A 24,176-nucleotide genomic window follows, 5' to 3' on the forward strand; every position below is an offset into this window, starting at 1 on the left:
CCATAATTAAACATTTATAAGCGCTCTGTTCAGACAGTCTCTCCTTTAAGTGAAATTAAAGTGGCTAAAAGAGGGCCTGATGAACGTTAAGCAAATATTTAAAACGAGGACAAAAATCTGATTCTAACACATTCAAAATCATTGTGTTACAAATTATAGCTCTGTCCATTGGTCATAAAGTCAGTTTAGGACATGATTATACTGTTCAAGAAAACTGCTATGAAAACTGCCCCATTATTATTCAGTTTTTAGTAATTTAAATTACTAGTAATTTATTTTAGTATTATTTTTTTTTACATTTCAGTCTGTGTAGAAATGTAAAAAAATATATATATATTTATATTTTTTTAGAAGTTTGTTAACATAGCCTGTAGTTCTATTCAAAACATCTATTAAAGCTACAATGCTAGAAAAAACCCTGCTTATTATACTTATATCTAATATACCAGTAACTATTAGCTTATAATACTCTACTCTTAAAGACAATTTATTACTGAACTACTAGAAGATAATAAACTACCAAATATACTAGAAGACAATTACCCCAAATTACAAGATGATAATATACTAAAATCAACTATACTAGAAGATAATGCACTACCAAGTACACTAGACTAAAATATATTACCATGTTCCTCTGGATGTAATGCAGCAGTCAGAGAGAGCTGACTATGCAGAAGAAATAGCCGGGAGTGAGTAAGACAGTCAGTTTTCTCTTCCCGGACAGCCAGAGATTTACCCCGCTGCTTCAAACTACCCACCCACTTCTGTCCCGCTGCAGTCCCGGCGGAGAGTCCGACTCGAGCGGATCTGGAGCAGCGGAACCCGCGCTGGGTTCTGGATCCACCGAAGCAGCTTGTGCTTCAGCCAGCGCTTCTGTCGCTTCACAGAGACCCGCTGCCGCCAGCGACGAGGCATAGAACTGCTTTTCTTTCCTTTTTAATCAGTCTTGTTTCTCTTCTTAGCGATAGGCTAAATGACTGTCGTTGATGTTCTCCCTAATATCATCCTCGGTTCAAAAGTGAGGGGACAAACATAAAGTTTTGAGTGAGTTTAGAGAGATCTGCGTAGAGACGAGGAGAGGAAGAGGAGCGCGTCCCCCACATGAGGGCGAGATCCGACTGAACTTCATTCTGCCTTTCACACAATATGAAGAAATGGTGAGTCTGAGCGATCGACACATGCACTCTTTACCATAAGCCTCATTAATGACATAAACAAACATTATCTGATGTATAGCGCGCTGCGATCAGAACGTCACGCGCTCTTAAACATCCACAGAAACCTATCAGGAACTAAAAACTGTTAAGCGCTATTCTCTCTCCTAATGACTCAGTTTACTGAAGTTTATCCAAAGTGTTAGTCGGGCATTTTAATTAGAAAATCTACCGCCCTCAGCATATTCACAAACTAAAGTTAAAGATAAACTGCTTTACCTGAGGTTTGCTCTCATCTCACTCGTGCTTTATTACTCTTAAATAAACACTCTGTATGAGTGCACAAGTCACTTTTGTATAAAAGCAAATCAAAACATAAATATAGAAATAAATCTAAATGTTAAGGGTCACGTGAAAATCGTTAACACTATAGACAAATTTTAAATTAATCCGTCTGTGCTTTTAACTCAACTATAACAGATGCATATACAATAAATAACATGCAATAATAGAATCTGTGAATGCTCCCAATGTAATTACATGTTGAAAGAACCTAAGTATCCTTTAAAAAATATGGTAAAAAGCAACATTTAGTGAGTTATGCATCAAATAAAATCAACTTCACCCAAATGTTTATGAATTATAAGATAAAATGATTCAGCCCTCAATTAAAAAATTTTTTTTTTTAATGATTTGTAAACAACCTGATTTTAAATGGCAGCAATCATCATGGTTTATTGTGAATGTATTTTTGTACATTGTCCAGCTGAGCAGTACAATAAATGCAACCATTTAAAAAGATAATTTACAGATTCCTCTGCAACCTGTTGGTGACAATTACAATATTTTCTATCATGCTTTTTTTTGTGTGTGTGTTATTGTTTATTGCTCTCGTTTTGCTGAAAAGAGAGAAAGTGATTTATAAGGGCAGGTGAACACCGAGGCATTTCAGTCTCAGAGAGGAGATGTCGCTGAATATATACAACCGAGAAAAAATCTCCCTGTTCCTCTACGTAAGGTTTTATGAGTTTGGCACGTTAAACTCGCGTCTTAATCTCAGCGGCTGTCTGTGACGGGGCACAGTTGCTCAAAAGTGCTACAGTCAAGAATGCCAATTTGCATTCCAAGAGTGTCATTTGATGACTTTTATCTGCACGGCTCCTCTGACTTGTCTGGACACTTAACATTTCATCTGGTCCGTGTCAAGAGTCAAACGCAGTTATGTCCCCTTTCTCCATCTCTATCCTCCTCTCTTTCTTTCTCTTTGTCTTTCTCAGTCTCATCTCCTCTTTTCTTTAAAAAAAAAAGAAAAAGAAAAGAAAAGAGCGTAGGTTCAGGACAGGAGTAGGGAGTAATGAGAGGGTGTGCGAGAGAGAAGGAAGGAGGAGGTAAAATGAAGAGTTGCTTTCATGTTGCGAGCGCAGTCGAAGGCTGGACTTGTCAGCTGTGTTGGTGTGATTCTCCAGGGGCCCTGGCAGAGTGAGAGGGTAGATGATGCTTAGACGGTTCAATAAGCGCACGGACAGGTAGCCCTAGTGACGTCCCCCAGAGACATTGTCTTAATGAAGAGCAGGTCCACTTAGCCCTGTGTTCTTTGATGACGCATGTAAAATTGTCAGTTTCTGAGTAGAAATCTAGGACTTAATAAAAATAATAATAATAAAAACAATAATAAATAGACAGACTGTTTTGTAATGGGTGGGTGGGTACGACAGGTGGGTCACAACACCTGAGAAACAGTGAGAGCAGCCAGCACAGAATGGTGTTTCTACTCTGTGGAGAAACAGTTAAATTGCTTGTGATGTTTAGTACAGCTGTACTGTTAGAAAAGGCCAGATTTTGAGGCATTTTCTTCTCCTTTGTCCAGCAGTGGATTCTTATAAAGTACCCTGTAAACTGTGGTAACTCGCAATTGTTACCTTAAAGAGCTATTACTGCCTGATTGAACTCATTAAAAATTACCTTTGCTGCTATAAAATAATGTTAAAATACATTTTATACCTTAAACATATTCTGTTTGGTAGAAAAACTATTAAAGAACAACTACAGTTACACATGCAGATGCAGAGATCCTTTCAAAGCTGCTTTATATGGCATTTCATTTTATGTGGCTTCATGGTTTATTTTGAATTGTACTGTATTTTCTAATGCAACGTCACAATGCATAGTCGTCAAGAAACATCATATTTAAAAAAAATTAAAAACAGGTTTTTCCTTGAAACATCAACTGAATGCAACAAAAAATGTATTATACCAGAGATATCTCAGAAATGATGCTACCTCTGTTGTTGCAATTATTTTATGCTGTATGCGCACAATAAGCACAACAACAACGGCAAAGTGTCCAACATACACACTTTTTAAATTAAAATAGCATATTTAAATTTTTCCACAACAAGAGTCATATTGCTGTGATTCACTGCCAAGGGTATTTTGTTGCAGAATATCTGTAAATGTTGAGGTAAAACAGAAATGCTCGAGTGTGTCAGCTGCTAGAACCGGATTGATGACCTGAGGAAATGATAGTTTAAGGGTAACCTCTGCTCTCTTAAAGAACTAAGACAATAATTCACTTCTGTTCGTGGAGCGAAGCGCGCTGGGCCGGGGATGTTGTGGATCTACAAGCTCGCACAAACCAGAAGCCTTGCCGTAACTAAAGTACTCAGTGGGGAGGTGTATGATTATTGTGGGTGATTTATTTTTTATATGGAGGTACTGCAGAATAAGATGTTTCACATTGTGTTACAGAGTGTGCTGGAAAAACAGGACACAATGGGATTTCCAGAAGTGCATTTGTCTCTTAATAAAAAAGAACAGGGATAAACCTGTTAAGCGACCTCGTGAGGTCCGAGGAAAGGTTTGATTAAAAAGTGTCACTTCAGACTGAGCTTGGACCGGAGCGCTGAAAGAAATAAGATATGACAAGATAAGTGCTAGGTCTTAAATAAATCCGCTAGAACTGCACAGCGGCACATGGGCGAGTCGATGTATTATATACAGTGTACGTTACAAATGCATGATTTCAGACTGGACCTCTTTTCAACTAAGCTAAATAAACAATCATTTTATTATTCGACTTTTATTTTATTGTTTATTTTTTCTTTAAACCTCACTATATGAGTGAGGCTCTTTGGAGTAAATCGAGTGAGTTAGTAATGTTGAAGGTCTTAAAATGTCATATTTATAAATTCACATTATGAAAATCCTGTTTCCTAGTGTTTTCATAATTCTTTTCTGTTTACAGACAGGTTAGGAAACAGTTAGTTTTGTTTGTTACAAACTACTTACTCTAAAAGTGCAGCTTTATACTTTTAAGGTGTGTTGATAAGTAATGGCACTGAAGTGTGTGTGTGTTTAGGTGTGTTGATCTGTGCATGTGTGTGTGGAGCGAGGGACAGTGCAGCTTTTGAGCCGCGTCTCTGAGAGCTTTCATGTGACTGTAGCATTCCACTAATGCAGTCACAGCAGCGATGCACAAGACGAGACATGCGTCCCCTCAGTCTCATCAGTCGCTCTCTTTCTTTCTGTGACCTTAACATTTATCAGAGAACCCTCTGCAAAATTACTCTCAGCATCTGTGGAATGGGGGGAGCGAACATGTTCACACACAACACATGCACGCACACGCACGCACACACGCACGCACACACACACACACACACACACACACACACACAAGCATGTTGGATTTCCATGTTTGATGGGTTCATTCCAGAGGTGTAATGGTTTTTCTACTGTACAAACTGTATTTTCTATCTGCTTACCCTAAACCTGCCCCTCAAACAAAACTACAGGCATTTTTACATTTTCAAAAAACTTCATTCTGTGTGATTTATAAGCTTGTTTCCTTTTGGGGACCAAAAATGTCAAAATGTTGTGCTATTACTATGCTTGTGGGGACATTTGGTCCCTGTAATGTAGAGAATACTAGTATATACACACACACACACACACACACGCACGCACGCATGCAGGCACACACCCACACACACACACACACACACACACATATACGCACGCATGCAGGCACACATACACACACACACAGAGCCAAAAACTTTAAATAACAAAGCACACTGACTTTCACATCAAGTCACTTAGCACAAATTATATGTGTATTTCTTGAATAAGTAGTTGCTTTGTACCTAAAACGTGATCAATATTATTATATTATAATGTTTTTGTTCCACGTTGTTTCTTTGCATCAGTCTCATTAACATCAGCTAGGCCTCTACAGCTAGTGTAGGGGGCGGGTGCTTCGGATTCTAGAGAGCATTTGATTGGACAGAAAGTTTGATGAGAAGCTGAAGTACGATGTGACTCACACACACACACACACACACAGATTTGAGATTGAGGGAACAATAACAAAACATCCCCACTGTCACCGTTATTAGATTCCTGCTTCTTTACCAGGCAACCTCATATTAAAAGAGAGAGAGGGAAATGAGCCGTGGATAGAGTGTGCTGAGTGTGTCAAGGACATGTGCCACATGTTGATAGCACTGAAGAGCAGGACTGAGGAGACACAGCGAGAGAGGAGAGCGTCTGGCCGCTGGAGAAGTTTACTGCTAACACAAACAGTTAGCGCAGGAATTCAGTGTTTAACCGGCGTCTAGATGAAAGGGTGATGCTCGCGCTCACAGGAGGGACATGTACACACGTGTTTCTCTTTTTCTGTATGGTTTAAAAAAAAAAGCAACAAATAGCAATGTACCTCAGCATTGCCAAAAGGTTACTTCATATCACTGAAATCGGTGCTCACTGACTAATTGGGGCACGTATTAGTCTTCTCACCTCAAAGCTTTAATAAGACTGCATTTTATTGCGAAGAGCTCAGACGTTTTTAACTATTTCGAGTTCTAGCTTTGAGAGAATCCTCATTTCATGTGACACTCTTGACTGTGGCCTGTTCTCACTGATAGCTGTTTTATATTCTTAAGACTTCGGTAACTGATGAAATAACCCTCAACAGATCATTACAGCAACTTTCTTTTTCATGCACTATGTGGAGAATAATTTTGATTCTTTGTAACAGGACAGAGTACGTTATACTGTAGCACATAGATTTAATGAAATTCATAGGAAAATTCGGAGACAATACAATTGATGTATTGATGTGGTGGTCAACAGAATGCCACAAACGCTGTGGACTGAGCTTAGACCTTGAACTAAGTGAAATAAAAAGCAAACTTTTAACATGACATTATTTTTGGGCCAATATAAAGTTGTTAAATCGGTCAGTCAGTCGACCAGTGTGAGGTTGTCTTTGGCGTTAATGTTAAAAGACTACTGAAGCTACTCCAGTAAAATAACATGCTTTTCTTTAGCACAAGAAAGCCCTCTTACAGATGTTTTGAGGTACGCTCAGTGCTCATGGACTCCCATGTGATTGCTATTATTTCTCTGAGCCATTTTGGGGGATGTGTAGATTTATGACAACGGTGGCATCATTATAACGTATGCCTCTAACACGAGCTGTGACCTGCTATTCATCCAGTGATTAAAAACAATCACGCATATCCATAAACATGAATGATTTGTTAAGCAACTGTTGGTTTCCAATACATTTCTTGAATTTCCAAACTACAGTAAAGATTAATATCTTACCTGGAAAGCCTTGGGGAGAAATGCAATAACGCCGTTTTTCTTTATTAGGTCTTTTCTCCTGGCCCTCTCTTTCTTTCTCCTTTGCTAGATGCCAGTTACCCAACAGCAGCCGAAAGAAACCAACAGCTCTGGCACTAGTGAGGATCCTCCCTCCGAATGTTTCCCGCTATGAGACACTTTTTTAATCTCTTTATAGATATATAACTGTGCGCTATAGTGAAGTGAAGGCTGCTAATCGATATTCTCTTATTGGGTTTGTGGTTTTGGTCAAATATCTCTCTTGGTTGTGCCTCAGGTGAGGGGCAGCAGACTAATAAAGCATGTTGTGTCTCGGGGGCAGAAGCAGGGATGAGTATGGATTAGTCAGTGTACCCTTCCTGTGAACATACAGTACAGCTCGGATCTGGAGCTCTGTCTCTGTATGGAAGGCTTTATTCATGTCCTAATGGAGCAGAGAGCCAGCACATGTCAAACTGAGATGAAGGAGGTCTGCAGAAATGCTCTCCTGACTGTATGTTTGTCCTTGGTTAAGTCGGATTGCCTGTGGCTGGTGTCTGAGGAAACTTATGAAAGGAGCCATTCTATTTAGTAGCTCTGAGCTTAGAGATTAGGACTCTGAACTTTGCTGTAGTAACATTTATGGGCATTTAAAGAGCGCTCATTGTAAAGGGTTTACTTATGTGTATTATTAAACGTTTAGGTACTAAAACACCAAAATGATTACTTTTTTCATGTAACTAGTAAAGTAACGCAGTACTTTTTAATTTACAAGAGAATATCGGAGTTACTTTTTCAAATAAGTAACACCAGATACTTTGTTTCCAGTTTATTGATTGACAGCTCTCCTGTCCCCATGTCGAGAGAAATCAATTCAATTCAATTCAATTCAAGTTTATTTGTACAGCGCTTTTCACAATACAAATCGTTGCAAAGCAACTTTACAGCAAATTAAGTTTCTACAATATTTAGTGGTAGCTTATCAGTGGTGACTGTCAGTTAATGCTTAATAATATATCTAGATTTGGACTGTGATACCTGGATTTTCCTCTGTTCTTTTGAATACACTTGAATAACAGAGAGAGAGAACGAAGGGGAAGTGAGACGCAAAGAGTGCCACTCGCAAGCCAAGCTGTTATTACAGACTAGAGCACCCTGTCATAAATACTCATAATTAGATGCTTCCAGAGACCTAATCATTTTACCATGTCACACAAAGTATCTTGAGTGGCAGAGTCACTTTCCTCTCTCCTCAGGTTTATTTACTGCTGAAGTGAGCCTGTACTCTGTGTTTCTGCTTATAACTAGCTAATGGAAGGGTTGGTTAGTACAGTAGCTTGGCTGGTGACACCCTGTATGATCGTCTGAGCAAGCCCTGTGTTCATGTTTTCACATGTAAACGCCACTCTGTTCCACTCCAGCGCCTCAGGCCTCTTTTATGAGCCTATGAACATTTCAGCTGCTTTTTTGACTCGAAGAAAAAAAAAAGTGCTGCAGAAACGCTTGCTTTTTTTGGCCAAAGGACCTTCATCAGATATCATTCAACTTAAAAATGGGTCTTTCATACCAATTTATACCTATTTGCAAGATGTAAGTTCATTTCTCAGATCTTGCTTGCCAGGAAGCCTACATTAAATGTTAAGAGCATGTTGGTATGTTAGCATAGTGCCTTTGTAGCTTTCATCCAGCATGTCTTTGTGAAGCTTTAGCTAGCTGAAGCAGTCCAGGAGTTCCCCCGGCTCCCACATCAAAGCTTCTCGCATCTTCTGTCCAGCCACAGTCCAGCTAGCCTGTAACGCCAGTTTGAGAGTGCATTAGCTCAGAGTAAATGTAGCATGTTTAGAGTGCCACCCAATAATGCTAGCAGAGTAGGTGGCAATGTTCACATTTTGTTACTACACAAAAAGACGTAAAATTCCAATAAAAACAAAAGAAGATGAAGGAGGAAATAACAAAAAGCATATGTCAGGTCAGAGCTTTGTACTCATGTTTGTACAACTCAGGGCTGAAAGAGTATAAAGATGGTGGTGCAGCCCAAATTTTCTACACTTGTGTGTATTTGTGTGCCTGAACTAAACATCGACATGTGCGCATACACCAGGAATTTTCTCCACTGATTGGCGAGTCCACTGGGTGGTCATACTCAAGATCTGGGCCGCTGCTTTTATTTACTACGCAAAGAAAAATGGCGATAAAACAACAGAAGGGTAAAGTTGGGAAACAACAAAAATGTATAAATGAATTCAGAAGCTTAAAGAAGAAGGAGGTTGTAGTGTGCATGTCCCAAACACGAGTTAATTGTCAGTACAGTATACTCAACATAATGCGGGACGCAACGACGGGCGAAAATCAAAGCATGCCCCCAGAGATGTTTCCTTTGTCACGGAATATCTAAATTCATATGTTACAGTTTAGCCTTTGAGTTGTTCAGCTTGTGCATTTTCTTTCCTCCTGTGGTAACTTGACTAGGCCAGAGTTCTTCATAAAGCGCTAGAATCGTTCCATGTCGTCTTTCATATCACTGTGGATGCAACACTGTAGCTCAGAGGCCATCGAGCTCGGAGAGAACATTAAACCAGTACTGGTCATCTTGCTCTTCAGCAAGCAGGTCTTTGTGCCGTTAGGCAGGGATGCAACTGAACGACTTGCTACAAAAATACAAATTCTACAGCACACATAATGGGATACTACAAATAAACAGCACTTGATGTCAACCTGAAGCCTCGGAAACTGAAATGGCACAATAATCCGGTATTCACCGAGGCACAGCACATTGGTAGGTTTTTCAGGCAGGGCTTTTACAAAGAGATTCTGTAAGATTTCTGTACAAGTTGTATATTCATTCATTCACTAGCACCGTCAGTACATACACCAACATAAATATCACATGAAAGTCCCATCTCTTTTATTTTGGTGTCCAGCTTGGTGAAAATGTCACTGCCTGTACAAGTCCCCTCCAGTGCTGAGCAGAAGAGCACATCCTCATGCAGTTTTCTGTCAAATGTGTATCTGATGAACGCCAGTAACTGAGCAGAATTAGACACATCAGCAGATTCGTCGACTTGTAGTGCATATTTTTTCCATTTATCCTATCAATCAATTGACTCTTTATGTCTTTTGCGATATCATGTACACGGCGAGCGACAGCGGGACAGTCATAAGCTCATTTGCTATTTTCTCACCATGCATGGCTCGACACATAGCCACAGCAGTGGGATTTATCAGGGTTTCCCTGATTGTGTGGCTTTTTGGACCTCATAAGATGCCTCCAGAGCATTAGCATTATTTTTTATAACACTAATCAGTAATGTCTTTAAAAGCAGAAAATATTTATTTGTAGTATTTACTTGTAATATTGAAAAACATTTATTGTAATCACAGAAAAATGACACTTTATTTTTCAAACCCTCTCGCGACCCCCAGTTTGAGAACCACTGGCGTAAGTTACAGCTAAGCTTAATTTTGTTGTCTGCATGGATGGTGAGTATCTCCCAAGTCTCGGTATCACTCAAGTTCACAGCGTTTGTTATTTTCTCAACATAGGCTCATTGAAAAAACATGCCTCTACAGTACATTCCAAAAATGTACCTATACATACAATTCACTGCAGTTTCCAGATGAAATGAACATATGTTATGACCATAAAACACTTTTATCATTTTGCATTTTGATGTTTGCAGCACATACGCTTCGTAATTATTCTTTTATACTTATTCATTCTTATTCCTTTATGCTTTTCTGATTTAGTAAACTTGCTCAGTAGCCCACCCGGTACAGCACTGCTGTCACGCTGGTTTTTGGGTTTTGATTCTTGTTTAGGTTTTCTTGTATTTTGTTGTCTTGGTTCCTGCCCTGTCATGTGTTTCCTTGACCCTGTGTGTGATCCTGCCATGTGGTCCTTTTGTTCATGTGTCTTGTTCTCATTGGCTCCTTTGTCGTATGTGTAACGTTCTCATTGGTTGGATTGTGTCATGTGACCCCATTGATTGATATACAGTATATAGCCCTTATGTTTCATTGTCAATGGTCTAACTTTGTTCCCTGTTACTGCTGTTGGTGAGTTTCAGTTAAGTCATGTTCTAGTTAATGTTCAAGTCTACTCTTGTTTAAGTCATGTTTTAGTTTGTTTTTGTATCACAATACAACTTCACATTCATTACAACTGCACTTGCAATGCAGAGCACTCGTGATAAAACTGAAAACAGGCTTATGATAAAAGAGTTTAAAGACTTGTAGAAGCAAGCTAAAATGACATGGTTTCTTCAGCAAATACTTTTTTTTTTTAAATCTCATGTTTGCTTTTATTGCTGTTATTAACACTATCAGTTAGGTTTAGTCTAGGTGGTGCCGTACGTTATTTTCAATCACGATAAAGCATTAACCTTTTCATCTCAAAAAGACATTTAATTTCTGATCTGCGGAATACTTAAAACAACCAATATAATAAAACATTGCCAGATTCACTTCCATCTGTTTTGTATAAAATGAAATGTGCTTTTAACACCACATACTGGACATTTCACTTTGCAAAACATGCAAAAAGCAATGTAATATCATTTAGCAGAAATGTGGCAACATTTTTTAAATGAGCCTGGGCTGCATTTTGACATGTGTTCTGTGTACAAACTTAAAATAAATAATAACACAACACCTAATGTCTGTTCACATAGACGCTATACAGAATTGGTCCCAGTAATATTACTAAGGTCTTGATACGGTCTTGGATTGAATTTTTCGACATTCCAGCTCCAGCTTGCATTCACACGGCAAGCTCTCTGACAGTTTGATGGCAATTTTCTGGATTCCGGTGCAAATCTAGTTTACTGTATGTAAAGGGCTGAAGGCATTGTTGGAAATTATTTAAGAACATTTTGGTATCTGGAACCCAACATTAGAAAATGTTTGTGTAACATTAGAAAAGCTTACTGATACATTGAACAACATTTGGCTGCGTCCATATAAGGTTGACTGGCTTCACCCTTTTAAAGTGGTAAACAGAAGACAGCATTCAACAACAATTCAGGTTCAGTGTTCCACAGAATTCCAGCCAGCATTTGTCTCTGTGTCCCAGCTAATGATCTCCTTTGTGAATTCATACATGACAAGAAGAGTGCAGACCCAACCAATAAAACATGATACAGCACACAAACAACGTGATTGCAAACCAAGTGGACGTCTGAGAGATACAATTTCTTTGGAAACCTACAGTAAACGGTTCAGAAATGTTCAGCGTTAAATGAGGGTTTCATGTTATTTAGCTGTGCAAAGACTGCAATGCAAATGTATTTATGATTCCCCGTGACCGACTCTGAATCTGTCAGTAGGTTGCATAGGATGAGTCTATTTAATCTCGCCGTCACCTACAGGTTTCCTGTGCAGCCTCTGGCAGCTTTGCAGTCATGTGATTTCATGTGGACTCCGTCTCATGGGCAGGCCAGGGAACTGTACAGTTATGATTTCTGAACACACTCGCATTATAATCAGTGTAAGGCTTACTTTAGCCCCTAATCCTTAAGTGGATAAGCTAAGCTTTAATTAGGCTAATCAGCAGTATAATTAGCTCCAATTACATTTTATTGGCCAGATAACAACATATCTTTAAGTGGGCTTAAACAGCATTGCAAAAAAGAATGCGGTGGCATCTTCACAATCTTTTCACAACCCCTCTCTCTCTCTATCTGCTAAAGTGCATTTTTTGTTGTTTAAAAGCTATGCCTTTTTGTCAGTTTGCTGTGATGCTGTCAAGCTCGCGGACCAGGTTTGTGCTTGAGTTTACTGTGGATCACCTTGACAATCAGCAGGTTCACTCATGTGCCATGGCTTGACAGCGTGTCAGCAGTTTGGTCACTTAGTTCATTAAACCTAGCGAGATGTGCATTGGTGCATTGAGGGTGAACCCAATCCTGGCCTGACAGCAAGATGGTAGCCCTCCAACGTTTAAGTGTTTCTGGAGGATTCCGGAGACACAAACTGCTTTTGCTTTTGTTGCCTGCACATTGTGAGAATTGGGAATTATAGCGTCTCGGTCTCAAAACCCACTGAATTAATGTGTGTTTAACCTTTTGGGGCTTACTGTAGGAAGTATACGTCTATGCACAGCTTCACTGAGAAAAATAAATTCGTAAAACACACTATTCTGTCTCTGGGTTTGGTTACACAATCATCATATATAAAAATCAGCGTGTGCAGCGTTTGTCCTTGTAGAAAACTGGGATAGCAGCAGGACAGGATCTTGTCAGTTCTTTATTGGTCACTGCCAAGACAATGAGAGCTGACACCACTGACTTCCTCTGATAATTTCAAACATTTCGTAAGTTGACTTTGGGTCGATAGAGTCATTAACTCAGCAAGGAGTTCAGTCGCTGCGGGTGTTAACACCCACCTGCTGAAAGACTTGGGCTCTGTTCCAATTACATTTTTTATGCCCTTCCCTCGCTAACTTCCCTCCGTTTTGCAGACTCAAATGTACATCACTGCTTACGTTGCTGCAGTGCCCACTACTGGCGGAACACGTTCAGAGGGTTTACAGGGAACGCCCTAGTGACGCCCTAATAAACGCTCGATCACTTTTAAATCGCTTTGGAGCAGATTTATTATTTTCATTTTGTTGTCTTTGTTGTTGATTTTGTTTTATGGCCTGTATGCATGCTTGGGCTGTTGAATAAAATATATTATTATAAAATATATTATATTATATTATATTATATCTCAAATTAATTCATATATCATACACTAGATTTGTGTAGCGTGGAGTCAATTTAAGTGCGATCTGCTGTGGTGTCACGGTCGTGTTGCATTGTGGTATATGGAACTGCCTGAAGTGCACATATGAATGGACTCACTCCGTCGGTCAAAGTCGAGGGGTCAAGGTTCTGTCCATAAAAACAAAGTGGAACACACTTTAAAATGGCAGCGGGGATCCCCTCGATGGGAAGTTTTTAGGGTAGTTCGCAAGTGTATGTCTGAAAATCTAAGTGGATTATAGTGTCTATATAAAGAAGCTGTCATACTAGACGATTTTTCTGTCGAATTCAAGCCTTTTTTATATAGTCGCTGGAGAATGACAATGCCACTGACTCTTGAAATCTACAGACAAATTGTCTTGTGTGACACCTGATTTATATAGACACTTTATGAAAGCCGGTCAATATTCTAATAAGTAAGAAAAAAAATAGCACACAGGAATACTGAGGAGTACAGACACACAAAATATGTAACATCTAAATGAACTGGTTTCATTCAACTAAAAAAAAAAAATATATATATATATACATACATACAGTATACATACACGTAAAGCTACAACATATAATCTGCACTTCATCAATTTAAATATACTTACGTTCATTATTCATACAGACACACACATCCAAACATTTGTATTTAAATAATTTCTTGTTGGTACAGTCTAACATTCTGATAACTTTTTCCAAAAATTTGTGTGACCAAGGAAAAAATATCCTTAGCACATGAATTTTCACAGAACATTTAGAAATACCATTTTCATCATGTTACGAAAATGTTCTTAGAGCATGAGTGTTAGCTGGGTTGTTGGAAGAAATTTGTCTTTGCAGTGCATTGTGGATTGTTTTATCCCCAAAAGATATGTGTAATGTTGCCTCAAATTTTGAGAGCCAAAGGTAGGTAGTTTACTAAGACTTCAAGACATGCCACTGTTTAGCCGACCATTTGTGTCTTTGTTAGTCCACAGAGAAGATCACCTTGATTAGTTTCATACCAAAATCAGGGCTTTCCATTCCAGGTTTGCTTCACTCAAAGAGCATTATCGCTGGATAGATGCATCTAGAGCGTGTTGTCAAACATAAACAACCAGTTTGGCATCTGAGGGTACAATGGTAACATCTGGAAACTATATCTGATATTTCGTCCCTTTCGCCAGGGGCACAACAACCCGATGTACAGGGGGTGTGCAACACAAAATTTGTAAAACCAGCCAAATAAATCTGTGTTTACATACCGGACAGGAATTAGGTTGTTCACGTTTTAAGTAGCTGTCGTATGCTTTAACATAAGGCAGATCTACCGCAGCGCCTGAGCTCAAGTAGTCTGCTTGAGTTTAAAGCTCCCCTCCCTTATTCTGTGTGTGTGTGGTTCTGCTTGAAACAACATCAGCATGCTCCAACACTGGTTATAATAATGTTACAGGGAAGTATCACATAGCAAGTAGCACGGACCAATCATTTGCCCTAGGCTTTCGCAGAAGTTCCAACACTTTTTCCACTAAACCAACAGACAAGGAGTTAGAACTCATCTCCAAGAGTCGAACAGATGTCTGCTAGTGTGTACGCATTCGAGTGCACACAAACATGCTATTTCTTCTTGGCTGATGCTGTTTTACTTGCAGTGTGCATACTTGAAATCCGTGTTCACTATCAGTTGCCACAACCATCTGGACGCCCCCGAACACATCCCAGAACCCTCTTTTCTCTCTTTCCCTCATCCTGCCTTCCTGCAGTTCATATTTCAGTTTGCTCCCAGGAGCTCGCAGGTCTGTGCCAGACGGAAATTCGCTGAGGCTGCAGGAGCCCCTCGGAGGCCACACAGAGGAGGGACAGGCCGGGAACAATCAAGCCCAGTGCTCCTGCCTCTTCGGCAGCCTGTAAGGCTTCTCGGGTCCTCAGGGTGCCTGGCGCCTTTCTCTCACCCCCCATCCCACTCTCTCTCTTCCTCTTTCATGCTCGCGCTGTTTCTCCAGCGTAACGGCCCTCCTCTGTCTACTCCCCAGGGTGGACCGAGAGGCCATTCAGTCATTCGTTGTCCATCAGATGTGTTTACTCTTTCCGTGACAGCCAACACATCTGGAGCGCATATTCAGGTTATTCCAGTGCCACTAGACACATTCCATGAGATCATTTCAGATGTTGTTATGGCGATCTTCTCCCCTAGTTGTATGACAGGGTAGGGAGGTGAGGGTACGGGGTACGAATGCGCACACTGGAGCTACTATTGCTGGGGGGGTTGGGGTAAGTAATTACAGATCCCATCGCCCTCCCGGAACACCAGCCTTGAGCTGTAACGAAGTTCTGCAGTGACATTCTTCCTCCTTCCTTCGCTCTCTCTTTATCTCTTTTCTCTTTTTCTCATTCTGTCTTTTTTTTTCGTATCCATCGGCGCATTTCAGGTTCTGGCCTCTCCGTCTGAACATTCCTGTGCCTGTGTGTGACTGTGACGGCTGTCATCAGGCAGGAATGTCCAGCTCTCCCACCTCGTCCACCATGCTCTCGGGTGAAGACCCCCTCCCGACCCTCCTCCTCCGAAACACTCGCCTTCAGAAAATGTGTTCCTGCAGATGTTGTCCATTCAGTGCATACCTTTGATTGGCTGGCTTCCACAACAAGCAGAGTAATTTGCAGATATTCAGTGGCTTGTTTTTGAGCTTGAGAGTGTGCAAGCTATTTTATCTTCTATTGCTTTTACCAGTAAAAGGGAACATTTACTTCGCCATTTGTCGGACACATAACTCCACACAAATGTGTTGACGAAAATGTTTTCTTATGTTGTTCAGAGAAGAAAAATACCTTTTTGTCAAAAAATATCCTGCCCATTAATAACGTTTTTGTTCTGCCCTGATAGAAATGGTATGTGCTCAGTTTGAAGTCTAATATTCTCGTTACTCCAAGGGCAAAATATGATTTCTTCATGTGAGTCACGACATCTGCAGTTTCTAATGGCCTTAATTACCATTGCCCAATCAAGCCATATTTGTCCAACATGAAATGGTCCAGGTTTTTTTTTCTTCTTCTTTCTTTCTTGACTACATTCTACCAGACTTACTGGACTTTATGCATTCATATTTTCCAAACACCAAGGGTACCCATGCGATTTAACTACTCTCTTCCCGAGTCAGTCCTTTCCCAGGTCTCCTCTAAGTCTTCTTTGGTACCACTGTCCCATGGTACTCTTCTGCATAGCTGAGCTGCAAGCTACACAAAGCCTGTGACCCCCCACCTCCGCACTTTTCCAGCAATCCATCACTCCCCCTGTTTTCCTTCTGTACCAGTACAGTTTTCGTGGTTGGGGAGAGCTGTGTGTGATATATTCAGGGCAATGGTGTTCATTTCAACAACAGCCATAAAGCCAAGACATAATATTGTACATGGCTTTGTTCCCCAGTCTCTCATTTTGACCTTAATAAATTTTCTCGTCAGTCCTGGCCCCATATGTTAAGAAGTGAGGAATAACAGTGGTGTCCCAGTTGGAAGAGACTTTGTAGGCCACTGCCAAAAGAACGATGATTGTCTGTGGTAGGAGAGTAAAACAGGGGCCTCGAATGGTAAGAAAAAAGCCAAAAATGTTACGCTGTGGACCGTTAGTCCTAAACTATTAGGGGGCGGAAAGCCTTTGTCTGCAGAAGCTGTTGTGTTGCAACACATATGAGAGACTGTGGTGGAATGTGTGTGTTGGAGCATGTGTGATGTACAGTGTGTCATATTTATTTAAGAGGGACTCTTGGAGTTTCAAGTGCTGGACACGAGATACTGTTCCCTCTCGCCGTGAGCATTATTTTTTTTTTTTCTTTGGATGTGTTTCAAGACCACCTGAATCACCATTATACACGCAAAGGGGCCAAACATCGAAACCATTATGTTCTTTTCTCATAACGAATGACATCGAAAACCCTCAGCTCTCTTTTGGTGAAGAGCACAGTGCTGACTGTGAGAGCTCTCTTTAAACTGACACTCATAGTGAGAGAAAAAACACAGGGCTCTTACGATCAGGGTGTGACGAGGTTTAACTCGGAGTCTCACATGTGTTGTTCTCCCTCCCTCCCTCCTCTGAGACGCAACTCGGCAGGACGATGGGATAGTTTTCTGTCTTAAGAGACTTTCAAAGGCCAACGGTGAGAGCGAAGCATTTGGAAGAAAAGAGAAAGCACTTTTCTTCCTCAAGTAGGATGTTGTGTGATCTAAGAGAGTTCCCCATGAAATCGGTCAGCCCCTGCAGTAAAACTCAACATACTGTCAATTAAAAGGCGCTAATGGTACAGCACTATTCCCAGCAGTTCCGGCACCGAGAGCTCTTCGGTTCCTCTGGGGAGTTAGTTAGGTGACAGAACTGCAACATGTTTACCAATCAGCAGCAGCGCTCATGGTTCCTAATGAGAGAGAGAATGGAAAGAAAAAAGGAAGAGAATGAGAGCGAGTCACTGTGAGTCATCTTATTCGTGCATCATCTCATCCACATGTGTGTGGGGGCGACATACCTGTCTACACAGATGGATATCTCTGACTCGCTGTGGAGGCGCGACTTTGGAAACTCTTGGCAGGTCTAGCAGGGGAAGTCCCCTGGACGACGGATGAGGCAGCGTCTTTGGGTCCTTTTCAAAGGCCGGAGTTTAGAAAGGGAGAGGACATGATGAAGAGATCAGGAAATGCTCCATTTGCATTCCTGATGTGATTTCTCATGTGGAAGTTTAACAGATTAACAGAGAGAATGAGAGACGGGCCTACTACGGGAGGTTTATATTTGTTCCTAAAAACTGGTGTTCGAAGACGATTTTTAAAGTGCTGAAAAAAAAAAAAAAATTTCTGATGCCCTGAGCCAAGGTGATCGTGTGTTTGAGCCAAAACTCAGAGAATTTCCCTGCACGGCAAACAGTATTCTTTGGAGCTGATATGTGCCAAAATACAAAAGACGGAGGAGTATTTTTGGGATTGTGTAGCGTTCACTCGGTTGAAGGGCTCTCTGTGTGAGGTTTGTTTTGGTTAGTGTCCTCACTGCCCTTCCACATACCAGCTGCTGCGATACACCTCTGAGCCCGGTGCAGGGAACACAGAGGGCTCCTACCACGGGTCACTTTATTAATGTGCTCTCTCTCTTGTCTGACATTATTAACCACATCTTGTCTGTACAGGAGACATTCCTGAGAAGAGCCCCCTAACCTGACATTGTCACCATTTGAATTATTGCCTCATCTTCCCGATCTGATGTCTTGAGCAGGAATGCGTGGTGGGGGGCTAGTGTGCCAGCCGAGCAGTCCACTTCTGTCCACCGTCTTTTCTCTCTTTTTTGGGGGAGTGGGGGGTCATTGTCAGACAAGGCTTGCAGTTTTTTTGTTTTTTCATAAAATAATTAGTAATTTACAACACTGTGTGTTGTTGTACTTACAAATTAAATGTTTAATTAATGGTTTATTTATAATGTTCTAATGGTAAAAAAAAGAAAAATAAATCCCTTAAAATAGCAAGAAAAAAAAAAAGGAAAACAGATGGAAACGTTGTACCACTATGGAAATGGCCCAAAGAAAAATTCTTATAAATAATTGATGCATTTATACACTTGGGGCTTGATAATAGAATCTAAAATTGAGTAAATCATTATCAGTGGTTCTTCAATAGTATTCCTAAAAAAAAATAAAAATAAAAATAAAACACTGAACTGAACTTCTCACTGATGTAATTTGGAACAGCTTAACTGGGCACGTATTACCCTTCCTAGAAAACATTCCTGTGTCTGGAAAGAAAAAGAAATACAATTCATACTTGTGCTATTTTTTCATAAATGCAATTATATCATGGTAAACACTTACAAATAAATATAATAATATAATTGATGTCACTATCCCAATGTAAAAAGTTAACTGAAAAATCCCCAATAGAAATTTACAGGTACAACTACATTTTAGTTCATCACTGCCTTGTAGCAACATTCATATTTTTCCTAACTTTTCTGTAAAACTATATTAAAAAACTGTTGATCAGTTATGAGCATCTAAATAATGCAATAACCCAGCTAAACTAGTTAAACACTAGACTAGTCAAGGCCCGCAAACAAACCATCTTAGGCCGTTTTTTTTTTCTTTTCTTTTTCTTTTTTCCGGTAGGAAAGAGTGCATAGTCTGAGTAATAGGAGAGATGAAGCTCTTACAGCTCTTCATGGATAGAGTGGAAGGAGGGGGCATTCGAGGAAGCGGGGACTGGTTTACATGTATCACTAGTTTGTAGGCAGTGAGAAATCTATTCCACAGGGCTGTGCTGCTCAGAGACACACAGCTGCAGGGGATTAGTGACCCTGAGCGCGTCCAGAAAGCAGGAATGCACCAGCCCCCTCTTAAAGACTCCACCGGAGAAAGAGCTTTGCACTCGTTCAAACACACACACACACGCGCGCGCGCGCGTATACTGAACACCCGAATACCATCACTGTCACATTATTTGTTTTGCAATTCTTCAGAATTACCCAACAACCTGGGAGGAATGTCCATCCATTTCTCAGCAGTTGTAGAATTATTGATCCTTCCTGGGTTACGACAACCGAATCTCACTCGCCTCAGCTCATTTTTGAATATATGCTATATTTAAGCTCATGAACTGTAAATGGGTCAAAGGCATGGCATTCATTTTTTAGCTTGATTTTTTTTTTTTTTAAATAATGATTACTATTATGAAAAATTGTAATCTTGATCTTGGACACATTTATATGTCATTGGCTCATATTTGTTTGTAAATGTGCAGCTCGAAAATAAAATTTTCTGATATCATAGTGAATAAAAAGCCTCTAATTGTCGAAAAGAAAATCTTATGAAGTAGTTTTTCATATTCTTTTATCATTTCATAAAACTATAATAATATTTCAACAACATTTTTTTTTGTTTTTTTTTTGTAAAAAGTATTTATTTTAAATAATGATAAAAATGATTGCTAAGATTTTTACTTGATAGTTACACCACAGCCAGTCAGTTTAACTTTTGTGAAAATAGTGTAAATAGTGTTTGTAGTGTCAGCTTTTCAAAACCACGTGAATACAAAGAACACCTTATTAAGAACTGGTTTGAATTATATTTTAAAACATTTTTTATCTTTATTGTGGGCACTCTCATGTGTCACTGACTCATATTTATTTGTAAATGTGCAGCTGGAAAATCATCGGATCCTTCCTTTGATAGCTTGATATGTGGTCACCAGTAGCATCTCAGCCGTGTGTTCTGGTGAGGACTGTGTATCTGAACAAAGCAAAAGTTGTGTCTCCTGGGTCAGACTCGGCCTGACTTTGTCAAAGCATTGTTTGTTTCTCAGACACAATGCATTTTGGCTTAAATGTCTGGAAGCACAGCTAGGAACGGCTTCGATGTCTCCCTGTATCTGTCCATCTTCTCACGCGCCGCGCGTCCTGATTGCTGGAAGTACAGAGCGTTCTACACTGAAGGTGACACGAGTGTCACAAATCGGCCCTTATCCATATCTTCCTCCAATCGTGTCTTCTACAGCGTCCTCTTGTGTTGTCCCGGCTGACAGACGTGAGAGGAGAGGCACTCATTTCCTCCTAACGTGTTCAGTGGGGCCTTATTGATGCTCTGAAAGGCCAGAGTTTGGCGTCGCTGTAGCGTTAGCGTGGCACAGGCTGTCACTCAAACGCATATGTCAGGATTGCAACTCAATTACCTTTACGCTCCTGCTCCTGCTCTTAACTCACTTCCACCCACTTGAGTCGCAATGCGCTAAAAGGATGCGTTAACCATGCAAGCCCGTCATTAGAGCCTCATGTGCACAGAGAGAGGGTAGTTACCCTCACTAGCTCCACCGGACAGATCATCTGGAGGCATTGAATGTCAGAGTAAAATATGCATAATTTGCAGACATTTTTTCCGCATGCCATTTTGCTCGCTTTCGCGGAACACCTCCCTGTCTCTCTGTGCTCTTTTGATGCTGTTTGCCGGGTAGGACACTATGTCTTTGATTGGTTCGGGAGTGACTCACCCTCTTCAGTTCCCTCCTAACTTTAGTCACACGGTCTGACAAGCTCAGACACCTTGTGAGGGAGGATATAGAGAGGGAGGAGGCCAGGACAGGAGGCTTTGAGAAACACGTCATTCATGTCCTCCGTCCTGGGCCTCAGCGCAGGTGATATCAAAGGGCCGTTTGGCATGGAGCTGATTTTATGAAAAGAGCTTTAATTGCAGACAGACATCTGCTTTTATTCAATCAGCTTTATTGGCTTGAGTCACATTTACTCCACTGCCAGCACTTTGTTGCTCATTAAAAAAACGAAATAAAACAAGCACTCGAACGAGCCATACACATGTAAATAAATACGAGGGCTGTAACCGTGCATTCATGCGCACTTACACAATAAGATAATGCAAAAGTCCTGAACGCTGAATAATGCAGACGATAACAAGAGCCATAAAAGTGTGCGCAGTGATATTTATAGCGGTAATAACGATGGAGAAATGTAATTTGAGGGTCAGTGGGGGCTCCGTTTGAATAAGGACAGGGTCTTCGCGGCCTCCTCGGCAGGAGCACGCCGTGAGCATATATAGTTCCAGTCCAACGTCTGCATTGTTTAATTCGGCGTTTGAGCTCCAAATGATTTGGTGCGAAACCAGGGGAGATGCAAACGCAAGCACACCTCTAAAGGTGGTTTTACAGGAGATTAAACGTTGCAAATCATTTTTTGAAACTGTAATTGAAGCGCTGAGTTCACGGAGCGCTCCTGACCGAACACACTTCATTATCTCACAGTGTGGCTTTATAATGGAGTCAACGTCCCATCATCCCCTAGCGAGCCACATACGGTAGTCGGTACGGTATATCGGCTCACTAACACCGCGGGATATCAAGCTGGAACCGGAGACAGAAGAGGATCTAGTGAACCTCGGGATGGGTGTCCCAAGAAAGAAGCAGGGAAAACAAATATGATAGAGATATTTGTCGTTATAATGCAGAAATAAAAATCCTCAGAACTGGTTGTGGTTCTAGCCATCTGAAGGCTTAGTTCACCTAAACAAAACAAGCTTTCCACTGATGTATGGTTTGTTATGATAGGACAATATTTGGCCGAGATACAACTATTTGAAAATCTGGAATCTGAGGGTGCAAAAAAATCTAAATATTGAGAAAATCATCTTTAAAGTTGTTCAAATTAAGTTCTTAGCAATGCATATTACTAATCAAAAATTAAGTTTGATATATTTAGGGTAGGAGATTTACAAAATATCTTCATGGAACATGATCTTTACTTAATATCCTAATGATTTTTGGCATAAAAGAAAAATCTATAATTTTGACCCATACAATGTATTGTTGGCTATTGCTACAAATATACCCCAGCGACTTAACACTGCTTTTGTGCTGCAGGGACACATATAAGCACTTATCAACACACACAGAGCTCATAAAATACAGTAAACACAGAGGCTCAGCCATTCTTGCTTGATGCGCTAAACAAACCTCATGTCATTTGATGAGCTCTATCTATGCGTGTTCATACGTGTGCAATATGAATACATTAAATCTGTTCACCATACTTGGATTAAACTGCTCGATTCATTACGTTTACAATGAGGTATCAACATATTGGTTCTGTGGACTTTCAATGGCGGGACAGAAATTTCTCAAGTGTCATTAAACAAAGAACCAAAGTCTTATGGGCTGAGTAATTGATGGAGGATTTTTGGGGTGCACTAACTCTTTCAGAGATCCGATGCAGAGAGAAAAGGTGAGAGTGAAGTTGTACAGTATGTCTAACCAGGGGTGTGACTGCACTCGGGATCAGGAGCTACGCCTATATACTGAGATGAGAGGACACGGATTTTCCTAGTGTTTTTCTGGTATTCTTTTTTATTTTGAACTTTTAGAAATTTAAGAAAGGTCATGTCACAAAGATCAACGTGTGGTTTCTCGAGAAGTGGTTTAATAACTGCAAGTTTAAAAATGTTCTCGGGACAGTTCTTGTACTGAAGATTAGGAAAAGGGGTTTTAGACTACAGGAAGCACCTCTTTTGCTGCTGTAGAAGATCTAGCAGTCCTCAACTGCTGAGCCATGAGCCAAAGTTTGCTTGTTTTTTTCTTGCATTTTCACATTCATACACATGCCTTCACAAAGGTCAGGGTGTCACTGTGAGCCAGTTAAGTGTAGGAGCGCAGACGCAATACAAATCAGAGCGAAATTAAAATATTAGATAGAAGAATTAAGGAAATTAAGGAAATGCATTGCGTGACTAGATATCGAAGGTTATAGAGAGAGTGGAAAAGGTAAAAAACATACCGAAAAAAAAAGGTGACTAGAGAGAAAGAGAGATGTTAATGGTTTGGGCGGCACCCCTGGCGTGCACAGCACTGGTGTTTCTGATCGTCTGATCGGTGCATTCCTTCCTCCCAAAACACAGCAGCTCAGACACTCCTGCAAACCACGGGAAATCTGGGAGGAGTGACTGCGAGTGTGTGTGTGTGTGTGTGCTTTTGTGAGTTTAAGGGCATGTTTACTTGCCTCTCCCAGACAACTTGGGGCAAGAAGGAGGGGAGGGCAAAAGGGGCAGAACTTGGCCTTTCTCTCTCTCTCTCTCTCTTTCTATGTCCCTCTCTCTCTCTCTCTCTCTCTCTCCCTCTCCTTTACTGATTGTCACCAGGAGAACAGAAAACATTCTCAGGGATTTCCTGCCATTCAAAACAA

General features: G+C 40.5%; 1 protein-coding gene across 1 annotated transcript in view; it reads left to right on the forward strand.

Annotated features, from left to right (window-relative positions):
• Nucleotides 1–666: 666 nt before the first annotated feature.
• Nucleotides 667–24,176, forward strand: part of bnc2 (basonuclin zinc finger protein 2) — a 146,005-nt gene continuing 122,495 nt past the window's right edge. Inside the window, exon 1 of the mRNA XM_016575174.1 lies at nucleotides 667–1,160. Within this exon, the coding sequence (XP_016430660.1) occupies nucleotides 1,158–1,160 (3 nt within the window). The 5' untranslated portion in view covers nucleotides 667–1,157. The remainder of the gene's footprint in view (nucleotides 1,161–24,176) is intronic.

The sequence above is a fragment of the Sinocyclocheilus rhinocerous genome, unplaced genomic scaffold (assembly GCF_001515625.1).
Source record: "Sinocyclocheilus rhinocerous isolate Xijiao unplaced genomic scaffold, SAMN03320098_v1.1 scaffold323, whole genome shotgun sequence".
NCBI lineage: Eukaryota > Metazoa > Chordata > Actinopteri > Cypriniformes > Cyprinidae > Sinocyclocheilus > Sinocyclocheilus rhinocerous.